This window comes from Echeneis naucrates, chromosome 20 (genome assembly GCF_900963305.1).
Source record: "Echeneis naucrates chromosome 20, fEcheNa1.1, whole genome shotgun sequence".
Lineage (NCBI taxonomy): Eukaryota > Metazoa > Chordata > Actinopteri > Carangiformes > Echeneidae > Echeneis > Echeneis naucrates.
Genome location: NC_042530.1, coordinates 4,952,123 through 4,975,977, shown reverse-complemented (window position 1 = coordinate 4,975,977; position 23,855 = coordinate 4,952,123). Strand labels below are relative to the sequence as shown.

Here is a 23,855-nt window from a genome sequence, read left to right as displayed (position 1 = left end):
CTACTTTATTTAATGCATGTTTATTACAATATAGATATGGAACAAAACTAATATCTTTTGTGCAGAGTTATTTGCACTTATTTCCACTGCAAATTCATACACACATGTGGACACAAAAAGACCCACACACACTGTGCTGGAGGCACAAGTTCTTATTATTTTTGTGTAATCAGCTTAGGGAGCAGGATGCATGGTGGGATAGGCTGCTTACTGATGCAAAGAGCCTTGTAATGTTGTGTGGTGAGGTTAAGTAATAAAGTGGTGCATACTCGGTGCTGAATGGGCCACACTGAGTAAATAAGAGTGGATAAAGCAGACTAAGGGGGAACAAGCCCCTCTGCAGGAGGTGGATCTCATTATGGGGATTTCTGCTGTCTCCAAAAACTTGAAAACAAGCTTAATGCATGCCTATAAAGCAGGTGTAATACGTTTACTAATATGGCTATGGCGGCCATGGCTACAGCAAAACAATCATCGTGTGGCATGAAGGACGGGGAGGGAGGATGGGCACAAGGCAGACTTGTTGTTTTCAATGCAAACAGCAGCAAAGGTCACCAGGTTTCATGGATGCTTGGTTATGCAGAAATGACTTTGAGCAAACTTCAAAATAACTGACAATATAATTCTCCCGATTGTTTTTATATTTAAAGTTAAAAAGATTATTTTTGCCTTGACAAGAAACTATCCCAAAGAAAAGCATGTTATAAGTTCTGTAGGTGGACAGCTGTGGAGAAAATAAATTGAATTTCAATATGTATTTATTTTTGTTATACACTTTCTTTAAGTTGGAAAATCACTTTCTGGAAAAAAAATGTACATGTTGTGTACTATGCGCTCCATAACCAATATCAATAGGCCTTTCATGTAGAGCTAACAAAGAGGCGTCACATCTCCTGGCACAGACACGGTTGGTGTTGTTGAGATGTAATTGAAGCTGCAAGGGTCACATTTTCGGAATAGAAATTACAGTCTTGTCTTTGACTTGTGTGGCGTGAACCAGAGATGCATCCCACAGCCCTTGTGTCCTTCACAAGCCTTTATTATTTATAACACTCGCTCTTTGAGCAATGACCAGTACTAATGCATAACCTTCTGTCCTTCTGGCTGATTCGCTTCCTTTGAAACCAAAGATTGAGGCAGGAGAAGTGGGTGTATGGTGGATGAGGCAGGGGTGTGGGTGGTTGGAGGGGGGGAGCTAGAATAGGGCAGTGGAGATCCAGGCTATCGAGAAGTTATTATGTTTTTTCCCTTTATATCTGAGGATGTGGAATAACACTGTGATGCTTCTTTTCTCCAGAATAGAGTTATGGGCTTCAAAGCAATACTATTTCCTGACGTCCCTCCTTCCACTATTTGTCTGTTCCTACAGAATAATGCACTGGGAGGTGAGGGAAGGGTGGGGCAGAATGTCTTTTGGCTACATGATTATTTACTTGTTTCCACCTGTACCCACTCAGTTCTGTAAAAATCACCACAACAGGGGCACACAGGAGCTAACACAGGACTTTTTCCAGATAAACTCATTACATATAAAGTCCGTTTACCTCAGGTTCAGTGAGGTAAGATATACTTTTGTGCAGCCTGTATCACCTGATGTTATCCTATAGTGATTGAGCCTGTGCTGCCTGTGCTGTGATCCATTGTTAGTATACCTCTATGACAGAAGGAATGGGTGAGGAGGTGGGAGGACAGGAAGCTTTGGGGGGCAAGGGGTAGAAAGTGGGACATAGGCAGCATTAGTGCCGGATAGCCTGGGGGGGCCCGGGTTGATGTGTCAAGCATGACATGTGGGTGTCTACCATCTACCCCCCACACACAAACATACACACAGTGTGCTGGACTGCACTCACACGCCACTGGCTACTTCTTAATGTCCTGCAGTTGACCAGATTCAACACTGGATGGCCAGAAATCTAAAAGGATGCTGCTTTTAATGTGATTACAATTTGAAGATGCAGATTATAAAATAAAAAAATAGTTAAAAGTGCTCATCACGACTTCCCAAAATTTAAGGATATTAATGGATATTTATTTAATTCCCAGTGTTTCCAAGCATTTCAACATTTGAAATGTCTACCATCTACTTAATAATTTTGATAATGGCATAAGTATTGTTAAAATTATTGTTAATTTCTGTTGATGGACTGCTGTAGGAACTGATTATAAGGATTTTTGGTTATTTGTTCTCCTCTATAACTATAGTCATTATCTTTTACTTTGCATAATTTTCTTAATTTCATCATTCAGTCCATCACTGAATGAGCCACAGGTTGAAATGTTATTTTGTGCACACATAACAGTCAAAAGTCAAAATATACTTCACATGCTATAAAACACAGCGAAGCTGAAGTCCAGTTATTGAAACCGAACAAACCTAGTTATCTCTATTGAAACTGTTTTCGTTTATGATAGTTTTCAGCTCTAATCGTGAGAGATTTGTGTTTATATACAGAATGTAAAGTGCCGTGACACAGAGTGAGGGAAGACCTTTTTTTCAGCCATGGGTTGCCGGCTGCAGGCAGCAGAATCCTATTTACCGCAAATATCATTTAAGTAATTTAGGAGGAGGAGCAGTGGTGAAGCAAGCATCTCCTAAAAGGCTTACAGCTCTCTAAAGCTTGTCTTCATCCCAGTGTCCTGCCTGCACTGAAGGCCGTAAAAGGATGAAGAATAATTTGGATTGTTATTTGCTTCTTTCAACCCTGAGCTAATCAGGTTGACATTGCTTTGGGAATGATGAGGACGCTCCATAACAGATGTGCTCATGTGCAAAGTGTCCCAAGTCCCTTGTGAGCAGGCAACACAAAAGCCCTCTTCGCTCCCCCCTCCTCCCCCTCCCTCCTCCTCCTCCTCCATTTCTCTTCCCTTCTACATCGTCCTCTCTCCATAACACCATCTCTCCTTCTTGACCTTTGAAATGGGCATTGCCTCTTCTCACCAATTTACCTCCCTTGGTCCCTTTTGTGCTTGTGCTGCTTCTATCTCCACTCTAGCATCAAGGGAGAGACAGGTAAGAGCTGAAGCAGAGCACTCTCATGTCAGAGAGCCTTTTGGTGAAGACCTGTGGCCATGAGTGAGAGCACAAGTGTCGGAACACAGGGCCCTTACTGCTTTAAGCATCGTTTGCATGCAGATTCCTCATCCATTCATCACGAACGGGTGATCTGCCTCTGAAGTGTTTTATTTTCTGTTGTTTACATGTAAAAACATTTTGTGGAGACGTCATCCTCTCTCTGCTTGTCCTTCCTTCGTCCTGTTCTTCGGCCCCCATCCTCACAAACTGCTGAGGTGTAAAAATCCTTTCTGTTCGGCACACTCTACGGCGCTGCCTCCTATGTAATTCCTTAACTCCATAATTCCACTTTGTGCCAGAATAATGAATGACAGAGATTTTTTTTTCTCTCCTGTAAGGTCTACACCCTTGAGCAATAAGGAATCAGGCTTTAATGTTGGAGGCCTGGAGAGATTGCCATGGCCTCTTCTCCCTCATGCCCCTGCACTAGGCTCTTAATTAAGAAAATGACAGTTTTCCTAGCAGCGACAGTAGCCATAATGTAGCTAATAGTGTTACAGACAGCCACTCAAAAGTCAGTCTCTGGTGATTTTCTATCCTCAGAAACACTATTGACCTATCCCAAGCAGCTTCTCCACCCCAGCCTCTAAACAGTATTACTTCCTTGGCAGTCCAGAGGGAGCCATCTGACTAAGAGCACCTGGAGTTATTGGCAGCAGATTATGCCCCGAGTTATTGTTGAGGGCTTTGGTGGGAGTAATGAAACACTGCGTTAAATCACTGGTGATTTTGACTCTCTTGCATTCTACAAGGAGTTAAGTAAATCACCATAAAGCCCACACCACATGCTACTGGCTGCTCTTTTCTTTACAGCACTGTGCCTTGTTTGTAACATCACCTTTCAGCCTTTATTCCAGTCTGCCTTAGATAGAAAAATGAAAGTGAAATGATCTGTTGCAATACATTTATTTCTCTCTCGCTGCACTCTGCAATGCCAAATCAACCTTCCGAGTGGTATTAACAAAATCAATGGGCAAACAATCTGGGACGATTGGTTGTGTATTGATGGAATTAAACCTAGTGTATGATGTGGCCTGTTGTTTATTTGGACCCATCCTTTTTGCTCTAAGCGCTTGCAGATCCCACAGATCAACATAACGGCTCTCGATTGACAGCACAGCACATATTTGTAATGATAATCATAAATCATTTCACATGCAGCACTGTAATTACACCAAAAGTGATAATTCCACAGAGAATACCAATTAGTAATGTGATTAACTTTAAATCGTCAATCTTTTAAAACATGTAATTGTTTTCCATGGATTAGATTTCAGTGGCAAAATGATTGACAACAACTTAATAGCAAACACATGCACTCAGTCAGACATTTTCTAAAGGACCATTATAAAAACGGGGGTTGGCTGTTCATTCTGAATAGCCTCAATCGTTACCAGGCCTCTCTCCTACATTTGACAACTTACATAATGCATTTCCACTAAAATAGCTTAAGTGTTAAAGCTTCTTTTATGGGCAAAAATTGATTCATAAATGCACTGAGGCGAAAGCTAACATGAACACAAAGCTTTCAATAACGCCCATTTTATTCAGACTGTCAATGTATGAAGCAGTTGCATTAGACAAGGTGGCATGCTGATTGCTTTATGAAATCCAGGCTAATTGTTTTGTGGTGTAGTCCTTGGGGCACCCTGCATTAAGACAGGCCGAATGAAGTCAAATAAATATAGCTCTTTACCCCCCGCCCCCCACCCCGACGCAGACATGCATGCACACATACACAACCACCCACACACACACACACACACACACAGAGCATGTAGAGGCCTGCCGCCTTGTGTGGCATTGAAAGTCGCTCTCCAGTGGCCACTTTGGTGATCAATGAAAGAGAATTTATATAGTGGTGGATATTGGCAATATTTCCATGACATAAGTCATGCCAAATTGCACCCTGTGCCCTGTGACAAATGTGATTATTTTGCTGATATGAATCATTTGCGAATCATGTCACTGTCAGTCAGTATGAGTTTGGAATTACTTAAGACTTGATTCATGTAATAAAATTTGTCATCTTACTTTAAGTCAAGACGATGAAAAACATATTGTATGTGTGTCCATTTAGTGATAAAGAGTTTTTATTTATAGTGAAGATTTCATTTAGTGACACTAGTGCTGTTACAACAGCAATTAAGTTGTTCAGGAAATTCAAAAAAGAAATGAAACTTGAATGTCCTAGATAAATGTAAAGCAATGTTGAATGTGCGTTGCCTGTTCTTTCATCCATTTGGCCTCTGCTTTCATCTCTCCTCACATCAGTACATCCATTCATTCCATTTTATCCATCGTGTGACCTGTGTATAATCACAGCATCAAAGGAGTTTCTTTTTAGTAAAGGTTTGATCGAGATATTCTCCCTTTTTTTCTGTGTACAGTACTAATCTCCATCTGGAAATCCATTTAAGAATCATTCACATTGGATAAGGAGATTTTTTTTTTTTTTTAAAGAAAAGAAAAGCAAAACATGTATAAAGATTCCAGTAATAAAAAAGAATTGAAGATAGACTCCCTGGGTATTTCTCATGTCTGCTATTTCATTTAGTTAAAGAAATTACACAAATCCTTTGGGGAAAAGATGTGCATGTGTATTTATTTATTATTGATTTTTTTCTTCTGCGATAAACGTGTTAACGTTACAGATATTTGCAAAGGGATGAAGCTCTCTAAGTTATTGTGAAATGCTGCAATGAGAGGCATCAAGGAATCGTTATTTAGTCAGTCTCCCACACTGTTTGTCATATAGAATACATTATTTACATCCAATATCTTAACTGCAGTCATGAGCAATACAGTAAGGCTTTTATCAATGATATTATAAAATCTACTTCCATCTTCGAAGTGCAATCTTAATTTAGCTAATTGCTTTTGTTGTGATGATAACTGGATAATTCACTGGTATAAAAGTTGCTCAGTACCACTATTTGGTTTATTATTGTTATCACAGCATTGCAGCTGCATTCAGAGAATTGCCTTTGAGATGGTTGGGAAGTTTGAGTTGCTCTTAATGAAAATCAGACAGTTTCAAGTCTGGAGGAAAGAAATTACTTTAATTTTATAAAGTCCAAAGTGAGAGCTAACCATTCAGAGATAATACAATATTAATGAAATCCAGTAAAAGAATTTGTGGCTCACCCTACGCGCACTCCAGTTCTCCAAATAAATGTGTAATAATATTAGTTATTGTATTACCAGATTATGCAGATAGTGTACTTCATATATAGTTTCTATCAACTCTATTACGGTCACAAAGGCTTTTTTTTTTATATGTTCAGATTGATCTTAAATCCAGAAAGTGTGTACGGGGTGGGGCTGTGCACAACGTGATCCATAATGGGTGGAATAATTGGTGAAAAGAGACTGGCTTGTCAAAATATCTACTGCATTGCAAGGATGATAAGCGGGAGGATGTGGACCTTCATCGAGAAGTAGCGCCAGCCAGTCAGAGGTAAAAAAAAAAAAAAAAAAAAAAAAAAAAAAAAAAAACAGCAAGAAAGGCAGGCTTCCCCTTGGGCTCTCACATCAACCATCAAATATTTGAGGTTCATTTGTTAGGTCATGCCATTCACCAATTATTTGGATTTTATGTAAAGATGAAATGATTTTAGTTGGCGGAGGAGAGTTTAAAATGTAATGCATAAATATACTTGACAGGCAATAAGATCTTCCTGGCGAGGCTATTCAATAGAGGATTTTGTATGAAGCTTTTGATAAAAGGAATAGAAAACCACTGGATGCCATGTATGTTGAACAAAAAAGACCTATTCACCCATGAATAAAAAGACACAATACGTCAGGGCTTTACTCTTTTATTTAAAAACTCCAATATTCCATTTAAGAAAATCAATCTGATAGAGCAAATGTGATAACATTTCATAAATTCATTGCCAGTGTTGTGTAGTTACCAAGGTTGTGTAACCTTCAATCATGTTTCCACACGGCTGGCTTGACTTCATCTTCAACATCCACTTTATTCAAAGTAAAAAAACATTTCAACACAAAATGTTTCACGACATTTTTGTTAAAGCTTTAGATCACGCATTCAAAGGAGAGTCATGCTTACTTTTTTGTAATTTTATTTACAAAAAAAAATATATAAAAATGTACGTATTTATTTTTTTTAAGATTAATTTGTGAATTTAACGTAGCTTTAAATTGGCTCAATTATGAATAATGAGTTTCAGATGGTTTCTACTTGAACTAAACAAAATTCTTGATTTGTAACAGATAAATACATTTATATAAGTTTAGGTGGAAGTAGTGTTTTTATTTATCAGATCACATTGACTTTTCACCGTCCATGATGTGTAATTGTTCCTTTTGTACATTTTGGTACAGTTCCAGTTGGCAGACTCACTCGCCACCTCCTTAAGCTAATATTTGAGTGTAATTTGTTTCATAATATAAAAATAAAACACACAATAGATAGAGCCAAGAATTAATTTAACTGATACCTTTTGTTTTTTCACATTTACCTGAATATTGTTATCATGAATTCTTGTATCTATAATAAATGTGAAGCAAAATTCATTCCTGATTCACCGTATTTAGTGCATTTCCTCAATCGTTCTACAACATAATTGGACACATTTTAGATGTCCATTTTCACTGATGCACCGTCTGAATCTATGATTTATATTACTGTGGTATAGCAAGAGCCATAGAAGTAATGTATAATTGGACTGATAAACCTTGAAATTTTTCTGTCTCTCTGTGACATGAACAGTCTGTGACTAAATATGCATTAGCAAGTTTGAGAGTTAAAACATTTTTTAATAGAACCCGTTGTAATATTTTTTTTTCCCCCTAAAATACTACAATAATCCAATTCACTTCAACAGGACTTTGTGTTTTTACTTAGTTCAGATTATATTTAAAATGTCCTTCAACACAAGCAAACAACTCACACACCTCCAATGGTGCTGTCCATGCTAAAAACACCCGACACAAACACAGTGAAATTCAATCAAATCACAAGATATCTCCAAATAAAAAGTTTAAATACTGTGAATTATTGCTTGAAGGCCGATCAAAGACAAGTACTTACCCAGGTTAAGGCTGAATGTAAAATGTCCCAACAAAAGACCTTTTCATTGGCACACATGAGCGGGTTGAGCAGTAGATGCTGTTCACTGTATTGTCTGTCGGTCACTAAGAGAACAGGGTGTGTAATAGAACATAGTTTTGCATGATTTGGTTCCTGCAGCACTATACCTTCACAGGCTTATTCAAAAGACATTCATCCTATGAGCCATGCAACCACTATAGCATCTTTTCAACTGTGTTGCTTGAAGTCATAAAAATCAATAGAAGGTTGCTTCATGCTTTGTGTCTTGTATTTTGTCAGTTTGTTTTATGTTTTCTATAGTGTAAAGATTTGTAAAACGACAAAATTCACAGTTCTTGGTAGAAAATCTACCTGAACAGCACTGAAACGTCTGTTTTTCACTAGTTTCACATTGCCTATGTCGATGCCTTCACTATAGACTTAAAGTAAAGATGGTCAAAGCCTTTATGTTGTCACAGAGAGGCTTCTAAAGAGCTGTTTTGAAGACCAAGGTGGGTTGCTTCATCCTCTCTATCTTAGCAGCACTTGACTCTGCTGAACTCAGAGCAATTCCAAAACTTCAGTGCATCTGAGTTTGTGGTAAACTTATTTTCACACACCTTTTACTCAAAGTGGCATGCCCTTAATTATGCAAAACAAGGCAAAGCCTTTGCAATGAGACAAAATAATTTGTCATATTAAGTCTGTGGGGATTGACTCACTTTAAGAGACAGCCTCAACCAACCATTTGAAGAATTTTGGTCATTTTGGCATTTCTATATTGGTTTCATTTGCCAAACATTCATGGTTGCAAGCTCTTGCTCCTGCAAACGTTGTTTTTCCCATTAAATTATTTGAGTTAGTCTGGAATAGTTCATAAAGTCATTTTTAGCAGGTGGTGTGTGTCTTACTGACAGATCTTTTGGTGAAAAACAGAAAGAGAGAGCAAAGGGTCATTTAGTTTTTCTTCTTTCTGCGAGATTTACTCGACCTTGCACTCTCCAAGTATTTGTGTCATGAGTGAAGCATTATGAGATCCTGCTATCAAGGTCAGAGGGTGAGGGTCACAGCAGCCTTTTAGAGCAGCCCATACTTAGTGCAGTGCCGAGAGATTCTGAGAGATAGAGACTGCTATGATATCCAATTGTTGGTGTCCTTTATTTTCCCTGCAGCCATCAGCAAGCTTATTATCATGTCCCTGTCTGTGCTGTTCCACTCTGCCCTCACAGCAAACAGGTCTAATTGTGTCTCATAGCTGCAGGCTCAGAACAGAAGGGGGGCGAGGGTGGGTTTAGATGAGTGATACTCAGGGATGTAAATGGCTGAATAATATGGCCTCAGCGTTTGTGCTGGAGCTCTATCTCTTAGCAGTAATCTAGGCCATCGGGGACCCACCAGTATGCATCATCTCCCATCAATGAGCCTCTCCACTGGTTGGTAATTTATACAGTTCTTCAGCAGTTATTGATAAAACACTTAAATACAAATTCCCCTTCGTTCCCAACTGCCCTCCTCCATTGCGTATAGCACTGTGTATTGTAATATCACAGCGTGGCCCGTTTTGTGTGTTTATCAACTTACATAAACTGTGTTGATCTAAGTTCTTTCTCCTCCTCTTTCTGTTTTTTCTGCATGGATCTCCGTTGGTCTCACAGGAGCTCGTGACAGTTCAGTCCAGTCTGATGTCAGCAGCAGTCCCTCAGAGCAAAGCCAGCTGGGCCAGTCTCACCCAGGATACCCAATGGGCCCACAGGTGAGTTGGGGAAGCTCTTATAAACAGAACAGAAGCACTATGTGGTCAGTGTGAATACTGATAAAACTATCAATTTAGCTCTTTAAAAACGTTACTATTTTCTAACCAGTCCTGTAATCTGAATTTGAGTTGTAATATTTTTTGGTCTAAAAGTCAAGTTAACCTCTTTCTCTTCAAGCTCGCAAAGGTCTGGAGAAAATTTAAGAGGCAAAAGAAAATGTGTCTGATCCTCTCTCTTTCATGTCAAAGGGTGTTATAACTAAGCTTACCTTTTGTTGGCTTTTCATTAGCTACTGCAAGTTCAACCAAGTGCATGTTTGTTGGTCTAAACTAAGGGCACATGATCATCCAAGTAAACATATGACATCTTAAAAAAAACACAAATATGATCTGAATTAAAAAAAAACATTTCAACCAACCAATTTGTACCATTTAAAACACAATATTGTATTAAATGGCGAGGTGTTAAATCGCAGCGTCCGAAGTTTGCACAGGACTTAATTCTTAGCTATATAGTATCTGACTGCTTAATTTCTCTCTTTCCATCATTGGCTGCCTTAATTGTATCTTTGTGACTAACTTAACACAATGTTCCCTCAAATTTGTTCTTTTAAGGTGGCTCAATACATTTTTCATATTGCCTCAACCATTGCCTGACAAAAACAGATAGCTTTGTTTTGAGAAATATTGACTGTGCATAGATAAACAACTACCATACTACTGAAGCAAGGTTGTTGGGGTTTTTTTTATTTTATTTTTTATTTTTTTGTTTTGTTTTGTGGCAGCAGCTCCTCACTGCTAGCTCAAGTTGAGTGTTTCTCCAAATTCATCACATTTGGAAGACTGTATGCTAGAGCCGCCTGATATAATGTGGCCAGTTAGCTATCTCTCACGTTGGCTTGAAAGCGAGATAATGAAAGTCTTTGAGATCGACCAATATATAAAATCATCAGATCGCCTTCACCTAATTTAAACTATTCTAACAGCCCCCTGAGTCTCAACCCATTTCTATCTAACTTCAACCGCCTGAAAATGTTTATTTTTCTGCCTTCACTAGCCAAGCTTTTTTGCTTAATGATCATTTTTTGCACGTGTTTAGAGTGAAATTAGTTTAGCATCCAAGAAGCCAAACTAATTTATGTACACTAGGAGTAATGCAAAAGATTGACAACTAAGTCAGCCCTGTTAATTGTGTTATGTTTACTCTGATCAAAGCCCTAATGAGAGAAAGATTAAGGTGTTTCATGATAGCTACAATAATCAGCTTACAGCGTTACAGTTAAACACATTGAGTGAGACACAACTGAAAATACCTTTACTGAATCCAGCACCAAGAATCATTTGCAGCTAAAATGTGAAATTGTTAAGTCATTTGTCATCATACATCTTTTTCAAATGTAATTGAGTTTTGGCACTAATGAGCTGACAATATAGGGCTTGTCAAAACAAGCAGGGGAGCAAAGAGGCCAAGCCTGCAGCCCTGTTAATAGCTCAATCAGGCATTGTCCTATCTGATTGGATTTATTGGCCTGGTGGCTCGCCGGTGTTTAATGAACATCTATCTCATTAGTGTTGCTCAATGTCACCGCTACACACACACACACACATACTCGCATACTCTCATACTCACATGTGGTGTCAGGTTTTCTCTACCAGCTTTAATAAGGCCATTCTCCCTGCTCACAGTGTTACTCAAAGACAGTCAGTCCTCATCAGGATAAACAAAAGGGGAAACAGGAGACGAGAAAAGCCGTTCAGCTTTGTTGGGTAGGTTTGCAGGGTGAGAAATCACCAGCGAAAAAGTCAATCTGCGGCAAGTGGCTATAAAGAATGAGATTAATTAAAAGCACTTTTCTGATTATACGTATCCTTGCCGGTAAAAGCCACTATTTTGGTAATAGATAAGAAATAAACACTAAAAGGAAAGCATCTCAAGCAGGCAAGAGTTAGAGTCTGAGCCTCAGCAGGCGGCTCTCAACAGTCACCATCTAATATATTAATGCTGTCAGTACAGTCTCTGTGAAGCTAACACTTTTCAGAAACAAAGGCGCTCCGCATGCCATACCCAATTCTCTTGTTCCAGGATCAATATGTTTTGATAGATTCTCGCTCCAGAGCCGGATATTGTTCGAACAACCATTATCCGATGGTAGTTTACCCAACGTGAATCCACCTTCCTTCTGTTTCCCACTCGCAGTTAGGATGACAAAAGTCTGCTATCTGGGTGATTATGGGCAATTTCTCAGTGCCAGAGCTGCCAAGCAGATAGAAGGGCCTATTCTCCCCTGATGGGCAGAGAAGCTGGGTTCCACATCCAGTCCTGAGCAGGGCTGCCTCCACATCCAGTACCCAACACACACCCAGTTCTGTGCGCCTGTGTGGCCCCTAGGAGACCGCTTCTCAACACTAAACTGTAAGGCCTGCCAAGCACTGTACAGCAGCTTTCCAGCAGCTCCTATGGAGAGGAGGAGTGAGAATTTCAGTCAAAAAGGCAGAAGGGGAACTGCTTGTAGATCTAGATGAGTGATGCTTGGGGATTCTTCTAGTGAACGCTTTCGTGTGGCTGCGGAGTTGAGCTAATTACATTAACGCTGTATTTATTCTTATCTCTAATTTTGATATGTACAAGTGCAGCGTTCTCACCTCAGATAGAGATTGAAATCAGCTTGAAACTAGCACAACAAACAGCCTAAAGACCAGTACCTCTTGCATGCTTTAAAAAAATCTGCCAAGTGCTTTCTCTCAGCCGCTGCCTATGTGCCAAAAAGCTGCCTGCTTCTCCAAAGCTGCCTGTAATGATAAATAAATCAGGGCTTCATCTGATAATTGTAGAATTGTCTTTTAATGTTATTCCCTTCTATGTTAGTCTGCCTTTGCTGTCAGGCTTGGCAATCTCATTTTGTTTGGCTCAGAGATGAAATGTTCAAAGAGTGTCTTTGATTATATGCTGCTTCGATTCAAGATTAAATTTAGTTTAAAACACGAGATTAAACATATGTCACTTGCAGCTAACAAACGCGTCGCCTTTGTTATTGTCTTTTGAGGATTCTTTGAGCTCCCAAATTATTAATTCATTTTTTAAAGTTAATGGCAAATGTCATTTTGAATGCTCTCAGAAGCATCAGATACTGTCATTGGTTATGCACTGTTGTGTTGTCTATCAAAGCAAATGTTGAGAAAGAGGAAGCCTATAGAGTGTGTGTAGTTGCTCCTGCCAGCAACAATCACCTCTCTGTTGTTGTTGTTTTCTTTTTCTTTTTTTATTATTATTCCTGCAACAGCTTAGAAAAAACAAACCGGTATTCATTTGTCTTTCAGGGCAGATATTAGGCCCTGAGATCCCTCTGTGCATTGTGGCTTTAATCTCACGTGACCTCATACCTCTTAAACTGCGAACGCATGTGTGTTGGAGTGGGTGCAGGCACTCTGCACCATGCAGGGTTATCACAGTGACACGCCTGTCACCCAGGAGCACCAGGCTTGGGTGTGTGGTGGGCTCTTCGCACCAGTCAGTCCGTTCTGCATCTGTGCAAGCTGCAGACGTACCATGCAAAACAAAAGCAGATAGCTGACAATTGGAGTTAAAGGGTCGTGAATTTAAGTCGTAGTGGAGGAGTCAACACAGTGCAGTCAGGCTTACCTAGCAACATCTAAAGGCTGCTTTACTGTGGCCACAACACAAGCTGACAATGCTGTTTTATTAGTTCTATTCTAAACAATTCAATTCAATGTTTAAAGAGCAATTCTGTTGGATTTTGCAGCATCTTCAGCATTTCCTGTCTCATACCTCCTGTGCAAATTCAGTCTGACATGCCCCAATACTGACATAATTTGAAAAATGTTTTTATGAGAATGAACAAAATTTAACATGTCGTTCCCTGTGTATTCATGGAGATTTTAGCTGTGGCATAAACCTTCTCACTTCTGGCTTAAAGCTCTCGATGAAAAATGTGTTGGTGTATTTCCAAACTCACTTCCTTGGAAAATGCATTTGAAGAGATCCTCTACTGTGCAAAATATCTCAGAGCGATACTTCTGATAACATATCTTTTCCTCGCTGGGTATGACTGCACCGATTCCACTTTAACTAATATGAATGAATGGATACATGAAGAGACGAGAAGGATGTGTTATATTCCTCATCAAAAGAGTGAAGCATTGCCACCTTTTTTTTTTTTTTTCTTTTTTAATATTACAGTGAATTTCTGGCATATTTCTGTGGTACCAGTGATTTGTTCATTGGGATGAAACATAAATCACTCTGCATCTCTATCAAGGAAAGGTTCTTTGAGAAAGTTTGGATTTTGATCTCTGAGAGTACTACTGACAGTATGTTTTGACTGTCAGTCTGTGAGACAGATAAGCACAGAATTTATTTATAAAACAAATGCATTCACTGAAACACACTGATTGGTCATTCATTCACATTGATGACAAAATGGGGGGTCTGCAGCACAAGAGCATGCAGACTACAGAGGAACTTATGTTATTGTTTTGGAAGATTCAGGTGTTTCAGGAGTTCATTATGAATGAAAACATTCATAATGTGCGGGGATTATAGATTCTACAGGTGTTTGTTGCTTTTTCTTAAGGTGCGGATATTTCCAGCCCAGAATATGAAATAATAAAAAAAAAAGATATGTTACTTTGCGTAACATAACCTAATATATTTTAAGATAATATGTTCATGTGCATGTGTTCTATTTTGTGTGTCTTTGTGTGTGTGTGCGCGCTGTAGTCTCTCCTGGTGGCGCAGCAGCTGGCCAATGCTGTCGGTGGTGTGATGTCTGGGACAGCGCCTGGCATGAACCAACCCATCCTCATCCCATTCAGTGCAGGCGGGCACCTCAGTGGGCAGCAGGGCCTGGTCCTGTCACTACCCACAGCCAACATCCAGAGCCTGGTGGCTGCTGCTGCTGCAGGGGGCATCATGACACTCCCCCTCCAGAACCTGCAAGGTAAGAAAAATAGACATGCAGCTGCAGAAACAAAGTGAAACAGAGCAAAGTCAGTCTAGAAAGAAAGCAGATATGAATTCATTTACTCTAGCAAGTGGATATATATATTCATTGTTGCCCGGTTAGTTGTGAATTCAGCATTATATATGATGATTCATAGAACATGAGACAAAAGGGACTGTTAGTAATAAATATAGTAAATACTGTTTCCAATGAGAATCTGTGATACTTTCTGTGTATGACATACAACACTTTTGTTGTCTCTTTAATAAAAATGCTTGACAAAGCTTTCGAGCAGGTAAGAATCCTTCAGGGGTTTGTATCCCAAAAAGCTGCCATCCTCAACTTGCCCAAAGGAGCAACCATATTAATTACAGGTCAGCGTTTTGCAGTGCAGCGCAAAAGCACTTTATGCTTCTTTTCTGTGCATAAGAGTGCACTGTACACTTTTTCTCTCTCTTTTCCACCTCATCTGTCCATCCACATGGCTGTACTTATCTTCCCCTTTTAAACTTTAATGCCCAAGTGTTCTCTTTTGATCACAGTTGTAAATGGTTTTCATTTTAATGTTTAAAACATTGTCTCTTTTATACCATTAGATTGAGGGATGGATGGGGAAACAGTCAGTTATAAATCATAAATGAGAGAGCCGCACTAATGTAAAAAGATGCCAGGCTACATGTAAAGCAGTGTGTTTTTAGGATAGAGATTACAATAATGTCAGTGCAGCACAAAGTGCAGGGAACACTCCCTTCATGTGGGGAAATGGATGGACAGATGCCCTGAGTGAGGAAATGTGGAGGTAGAAGCCTAATGGACACAAACATGCATAAATAACAGCAGCCATCGCTGTGGGCAGAGCTTTTAATAAACCCGCATCTATCCAGCAAGCCCTTCAATGTATCCGTCAGTAGTGGACGATAATGGGCCCAGCAGGCCCGTCTGACTCACACTTCAACAGATCTTCCTCCTGGTGCATGAGGGACAACCCAGAGGCTTCAGTGATCTGATGAACTGATCGACAAACACATTGTCAGGGTGTCAGAATGCCAAAACAAACACCTCTCAGTCATTCTTGTTGTCCACTCCCAAACAAACCAACAGACAGTCTGCAATCCAATGTCCTGATAAACCTCCCCATCCATGAGAGATAGTGGGAAAAAAATGTTGCGGAGAAATGCCTCAGTGGCAGATCTTTTTTTAAGCATGTGGACTGACAGACTGCCTGTTCACGCGTCCTCTTATCTGAAGGGGATGCATTGAAGGGACCTCCGTGGAGAGAAAGTGACACAAGTCACGAGTGAAGCTAAATGTCTTGACTGTGTCCGGGCCCCTCTGGCCACGCGGTGCTCCTCCACTCTCCCCTGTCTGAGTTCATCACAGCTCTTCTGAATGAGGCCTGCTGGCACAGCACCTCTGTCAGACAACTGCAACTCTGGCCTCTGCCCTCGCTTCCCTGCCGCTTCCCCTCCTTGCCCCTTCGGAACCTCAGGACCAAGTGTGCTTTACAACACTCACACTACAAGCTAATTAGCGTCAGATCAGACACAAGACAACTGTGAGGCACAGTAATGAGACTCCAGGAGGAGATCAGCCAATCGCTGTATTTAAATGTAATGAGGCAGCTAATGGCCAACTAATAAGGTTGTTTGTCTTGGGGAGTGGGTGGCTGTGGGTGGAGGAATTGTGTATTTGCCCCAAGTCAGCATGCTGGGAGTCTCATTCTTCAGACTGTTTGTCTTTGTCTATAAGTTAGGTGAGATTTAGGTATTTAAGTCAAAATATTGCTTGCATGTAGTTACTCAGTCCACATGAGGGAAATTAAAAGACAAAATCAGAGCCAGCAGTGACAACGGCATTTTGATCGTACTAATCAAAGCTGGCTCTGTAAGAATGAGTGTTGACTGAGGGGAACTGGCTGGACTGCTGTGAGCTTTAGGAGGGCAGCTCTCTCAGACTGTGATGAATAACTATCACTGTAATGGGGTAGTGCTATAAAGTTGGAGCGCTTGCTTAAATAAAACTGAGCAGCATGTTGTGGCAGACTCAGTAAACACAGACACCAGTAACTGGTTATTTGTCAGAATGATTTATGCCTGCAAACATGCAGTAAAAACAAATTCCCAATGAAACTAAAGAAGGGAGAAAGTTATCTTTTGTGACAGAGTACACACAATTCTAGCTGACTTCACAGAGGCAAAAACTAGGTTGGGTCATGCTAGAGGTCTGTAAATATGACAGCTCATATGAATAAAAAAATATCTTTCATGATTTTCACAGTTTTAACACAAGTGATACAGACATCCACAGAATTTTGTTGTTACATATGGTGCTCACTTGCAGCTCCAATTGAATGTGTTTTCAATTCACATGTTTATATCACAAAGTATGATGATCATACTTGTAAAAGCAGATGTATCAAAGCACTGTACATGTAATGCTCATTGGGAGGAAACAGAACAAAGTTTCATCTGTCTGCTTCTCTTCCCCACGACTCACTCAAAGGTAATGCAAGACGCTAGTTTACTGGAGCTCTTTCATATTAATAAGCATATCCCATCTTATTTGCTCTCAGCAGAAATCCAGGCAGCACATCACATCAGAGAGCTCTAATGGTGAGGTGAGAGCATTGTTCCTCTGTACTCATCCTCAAGAAACACAAAACAGCACTCAGGCTTGCTGATAAAGGTCGGCATCCCACTCACCTGCAGTAACGAGACCCAGTGTCAGTGCCAATCAAAGGCATGTCTGCTGTTCTGATGAAAATGCTCAGCAGTGTCGTTCGCAGATTGTGGTTGTTGGCATGATACAAATTAGGGAAATCACTCTGCTCATTACACCACCAAAGGGTGGGGTCCTGGGGGAAGAGCCAAATGTTTCCACACTAGTTAGACATGTCAGAGTGTATCTCTTCTGCCTCAGCTGACTGCTGCTCCTTTAAGAGGTTAGCTCACCGGGCCGGGCCAGTGACTTAACCTCTGTCTGCTGTAGGAAAGCCTCTGTGTCCCTTTAGCCATTACATTATCAGAGATGGAGAACTTCAAACGTCCTTTTTGTGCTTGTTACGACTGCACTAGTTGCTCACCATGGGATTCTTTTCCTCATTTGTATATTTGTCAAATCATTTTGGGATAAGGAAAGAGATAAGCTATTCTTTGTTTGCACATTCAGCCAGCAGAACGGTGAATTAATAGGACCCAATGCAAGAAGTCCATATTTCCAGGTATCAACATCTGTCATCTTAACACAATAGAGGCCAACCCCATCCTTTCTTCCTCATCGCTGTTTAATTTGAAGTGTTCTCAAGCAGTATGTATTCCACATCGTCCTTTAATGATTTAACTTTGCTGTGGTTGTAAGATGATTCGCAGGGGAGAGAGCTGCATTAAATAAATAACAGTGATAAAATGTAGACCTCATACATTTCAAAGCTAATGCAACTAGCGGTGCAATAGGAGCAGCTGCACACAGTCCTGGAGCGGTAATTTGATTGATTTGTTGTGACAGCAGCCAAATAATTGAGAGTGAGAGGTGCTGCTGGAGATGAAGCGCAGGCAGAGGCAGGTTCGCCAGGCAGTCCCAGCAGATATGACACCCGGGTTCTCATCTCTGCCATTGATATCTGCCAGTAGTTTATTGTTTGTCTTCAATAAGCAGCTTGGAAACGTGTGGGGTTACTGCCTTTGTGACAGTTTGGCAACGAATAGGGGGGAAAAAAAAAAAAAAAAAAAAAAAATCACCAATCAAAATGTACAAAGGAGCAATGAGAGGCTTAGAATCAAACACAAAAAATTACACCCAGGCTGATGCACAGGTTTTCTCTACATGCACATATGAACACACAGACACACTCCCCTGAGACTCATGATTTATACTCTGATGTCTTTTTTGAAGCTGAGATGTGAGTAAATTTTACCTCCTAGTGTTTCACTTGTTGCAGACATGGTAATAATTTGTTCTGAATTCAGGCTACATGCATTTCATAATTGCACAAAATAACAGTACAAATTATGCACAGTGTATCTGACTATAAACCATGTAATGTGTATTTAATGCATAGACATTTTTATGTTTTCTGCCCACGAACAAACAGTGGCGAGGTTTGTCTTAACCTGCTCGCTCTTGAGTCATGTTTTTTTTCTTTGGATTGTGGCAGTGTCACTCTGGCTCAGCCATGCCACAGGACAGCCCGCTGCCAGAGCCTGAAATAGAAAGAAAGAAAGGAAAAGTGGGGGGAGGATGAGTCTTTATGGCGGTGTGGAGGAGGACAATAATATTGTTAATCAGATGTGGCTGTGTCTGCTCCTCCACAGCAAACCCTGACATCTGCCCTCCGTGGTAAACACTGGGGGAGGCTTTTTGCAAACCTCCTGCCATAAACACACAGTCTACAAGACAGTCTGCCCACATTACACACTGTGTCTGTCTGCCCTGTGTATCCAGTGAGTGTAATGCTTTCATTTAAATGGTTTTCATAGTAGAAGTGTATTTGGAGGGTGTAGTTTTCTGAATAAGGAGTTTGAGTTCCGATATGGCAGGTTTTTTGTTTTATTTTGTTTTTGATTAGGTTGTTTGATACAAAAATGCTAAATTATTCCATTGTTCCATTTTAATCTAGTTGTTTTTGATTCGCACATCTCCTGAGCTGTCTTTGCGGTATAATTAAGGTTTTAAATGTAAGACATGCACATTATTGTGCCAAAATAGCCAATTTAACAGTTTATCAATAAAAAAACACACACACATTACACATTAGAACACATTAGAATATTTTGTGAATGTTATTTAATTCAATCTCAAAAAATTTAACCTTTTCCAAAATCTGCTGTCCACTGACATGTTTAATAAATAAGATTGTTGCATATATAGACTAAGTACCTCCATAAATTAAATATATTTGATAAGGTTAATCTTGGCCTATTGTTCCTTATATATAGACAAGTCAATCACAAGTTTGACGTTTCAGCGAATGAGGGCGTACCGAGTGTGATGTAAATTACGAGACACAGCAGTATTTTGTTTTCATGATATTTCAATGCTTGTAAACTGCTACAGTAAATGCCTTGACCACTTGGCCCTGGAGTTGTTTTGTAGAAATTACATCTCACTTTTTTCTTCCCTTTTCCAGCCAGACTGTTTCTGAAATATTTGCTAAAGGTCTGCCATATTGCTGAGGTGCAATTCAGAAGCTTTCAGCAACAATCTGTAGTCAAGCATTTTAAATGAAAATTGATTTGTGATTTACATGGTCAGTGAGGGGAAAATGAACTTATGAAATGTTGTAAATGAAATATTAGACAAGGTGCAGTGGGAGAGAGCAGACAGAGATGGTAATCTTGTGGAACTGGAATTCCCGCCTGGCAGAACTGGGTGACATTTTACATTTATCTGTGTTCTGCATGAGTTGTAATGTTAATGGTAATTTTATGGGACTGAACTGGAATGAAAATGGTGTTATCACCAATTGCTTCAAATGTGGAATTGTATAAAGTAGCACAGCTGCATCCATTATTCCCAGGTTATGTGCGTTATTGCATGATCTGTCCTCTAAGGCTGAATGTGTGTATTCTGTCTATTTTAATCAGTGTGTGTTTGTCAACGCTTCGTAGACCACATACCTTTACCAGAGAATCAAATACACACTGTATTTTATGTTCACACATCTGTTTGTAAATGTGTATTTTCTTCTATTGATACATGGCCTTAAATTAATATACGTCAGGGAATTTATTCAGACATTAGTGCGATACGCAAGAGTAATTTATTTCTGAGTGTCTTGATATTAAAAATCAACGGGAAGTAGAGTAAATATAATTTATGTTTGAAAATGTAAAAATATCTTTAAATGTAGTGTTACTGTTTATCTAAAACGTCAATCAAATTTTATTCAAAATCATAATGTAAACCAACATATTATCACTATGGATCTGTCATGGACTTAATAATACAAGCAAATCAATTGAGAATTATACTCTGATCAATACTACTTACACTCAGCACAGATGTTCTAATTTTGATCAATAACTTGCGCAGTGAATGTTTCCTATTCCCATTCTGGCCATGTACAACATGTATGGATTTCCATAGAGCCGGTCTTTCCATGTTGAAAGAGAAAAGGGCCAAAGAGGTGAGAAGAACAAACAAAGTGATCCTGCTGCAGCAGAAGAGTGAGGCTGTGGGAGGCTGAGAGCCCGCCTGATCTGACAGAGGTCATTTTTAAACACAGTTCTCCAGTTCCCTGTGTGTGAAACCAAAGAGTCCATGGTGACATTTGTCAGCAGATGGTGTGGAACCAAACCCTTCACCAGTGGGGACGTCCTAGCTGCAGCTAAAAGCTATCTGTGGTTACTAATTGCTGACCAGGGCCTAATTACCTTAATTAATGGCTGAGGTATCTAGGGGCCAGATTTGTGGGGGCTTTTATCAGTATCAGTGCAGCTTAAAAGGTCCCACAGGAGGCCTAAGGAGTGGATAAGTCCCGCGGGTGCCATTTCTGGACTAACTGCAGACACATCATAGATGTATCCTGTGGCATCCATACAGGATGACATGTTTGGGGAGAGATATTTGATACTTGTGGCTCATACGCAAACCGCACTAAGTATCTGAGGCTGGAGAGGAAAAATTCCTTCTCTTTGCACATATGCTCCTTTTGTTTCCCATACACACAAACCCATTTCCTGCATTACACTGCCGTAATTCACAATGACAAAGTAGACTTAGCACCTTTTTCCACAGACCGTGGGGGGTTTTGTTCAGTGAGCTCTCACTGTGAAATTAGCCCTGGTGCTTTCATTTTCCAGCTGCAGTGAAATGGTTAAAAGACACAGATCAGCCAGTATGAAAATAGAACTGATTCAACAAAATCTGCTGCTTCCCCTTGCTTGCTCCTCACCCATCCAGCAAGTCCCCACCCCCGCTATTCTCCCACTCCCCCCACACAACCCCCCATTTTTTTTTCCTCCACTATCCCATCCTCGGCCCTTCCCCCAACGCCGTCAGGCACCTTGTCCGCATCTGAAGAAGGCTTGTAAGTTTCGGGTGCATACATTTCTTTTGATGATATATTGTCCCGGTGCGGAATTTCATTTACTGCCGCTGCCCTTTGCTGAACCTGTTGCTAGTCAGTGAGCACGATAAGCGTATAAGTAGCATGCTACTTCATTCATCATACATCGTTCTGGGCTCTCAAATATCTCATATGCGATTCAGGAAGAAACTACTAAACCGGCACAAAGGATCCCACCAGGATCAGCTGAGGTTCTATTAAACGCTGTGTACAAAATAGAGCTCACTTGGTACTTGTTATCAAATACACATTTTCCATGTTGCATCTACAAAACATTAGCCTTCATTTCATGGTGTACACATTGTTTATGTTGCAGGGGGAGAAACATATCTCAAGTGCAGTGCTCATGTAGTACATAATTCCATTCACATTGCATTGTGAATGCATGTATTTTGAAATCTGTTTTTTCCCTCAATCATAGTGGCTGCTCTGTGTTGTATTAAACAGCATTAATAATCACAAGAGGCTCAGTGTCACTCAGAAGTCTCCACATCACTAAGGCAGACAGTGTTGTGCTGCTGGGCATGTTGTGCTGTGTGAAAGTGCTTACACGCTCCCTCAGACAACCAAAGGGAATAATTAAAGACAGAAGATGGAGGCAGAAGAATGGAAAGCAAATCCCATTGTTTGGGGTTATTTCATCCCACTGAATTTCTTTCTCTCACTTTCTTTTGCTCTCTTCTCACATTCTTCCCCAAATGCACTGTGGGTATGTGGCACACTATCAAAAGCATATGTAAGCGAAGCAGCACAGAACAAAAGCCCTATGATGTCCTCCTCATACCCACATTGCCTTTTGATTATGCTACGATCATTTTATATCTGTGTAAGTTGGAAAGGAAGGGAAGGCTTAATAACCTCATAATATACAGCACTGTAGCTGCTCACAAAACACAAAGCAAGATGTGTTTTAGATGGATTGAAAACAAGTTTGCTTATTCGTCATTTGTTCTCTTTTTCTCTAATGGCATAATTTTTTCAAGCCCCAATATCCAAATTGATACCAAAATAATCCACAATGAAATTCAAATTTAAGGTGAACTAGACTATGAGGGCAACTCGACTCCACTCCATTTCTACAGCAGTAAATGTAGCCCCTCAATCTCTCTCAGCTTTTACTGTCAGTCAGAGAGCACTCAGTCATCTCCATGCATCAGGCCCGCAATATTGATTTTTCCACCCACTGAAACAGCCGCATGAACATAAATTTTGCATGAGGCTTTTACTCGCGGCCTCCGCTTTGGTCTGACGACACATGATGGGACCATGAACACGCTGTAATAACCCAGTCTGTCCTGCCAAGCAGACAGACGCTTTTTTTAATAAGAGGAGGGGGTCCAACACCTTCTGGTCTCTCAAGGACAATAGCAAGGGACCCCTTACTGGGAACCACATTATAACATACAATGTAGTATTTGAAATGAAAGTGAAACTCCCAGTTCCAAAAGCTGTGGAAAACCTTCCACTGCTTACGAAGGACATTTTAGTTGGTTTAGTGGGGTTTGAAACATTCGAGTTAGATTATGTAGATTATGTACTATTGATACAAATCATTTCACAGATGAACAAAAATGTGAAGCAAAAAGGGTTCAAATAGTTAATGAAGTACTTGTATAGTTTCCCCATCACATGGTTTAACACAGGTCAGGTCCTACTCTGTTCTGGGCCCCCTGTGGAACACTCTAAGTGGCTGCTGGAGGTCCATGAACCACACTTTGGAAATCAATAACCTAGCATAAGCGACACCAAACGGGGCAACATTATCGAGTACACAGGGATTTTCTTGTATATGTAACATTTCCATGGAGAGGATTTGATTCTTTGAAATGCTTCCCTCAGACTGAGAATTCAAACAAACCAGCTTGATATTGTCTTGCAACACAAAGTGAAAGCATTTTCTCTGGATCCCTGTGAGTGATGTGGTTTAGTCTCTAAAATCCTGT

General features: G+C 40.2%; 1 protein-coding gene across 1 annotated transcript in view; it reads left to right on the top strand.

Annotated features, from left to right (window-relative positions):
- Positions 1–23,855, top strand: part of pou6f2 (POU class 6 homeobox 2) — a 60,645-nt gene that overhangs the window by 5,375 nt on the left and 31,415 nt on the right. The window contains exons 2-3 of the mRNA XM_029529525.1: positions 9,788–9,885; positions 14,624–14,843. Coding sequence (XP_029385385.1) covers positions 9,788–9,885; positions 14,624–14,843 — 318 coding nt within the window. The remainder of the gene's footprint in view (positions 1–9,787; positions 9,886–14,623; positions 14,844–23,855) is intronic.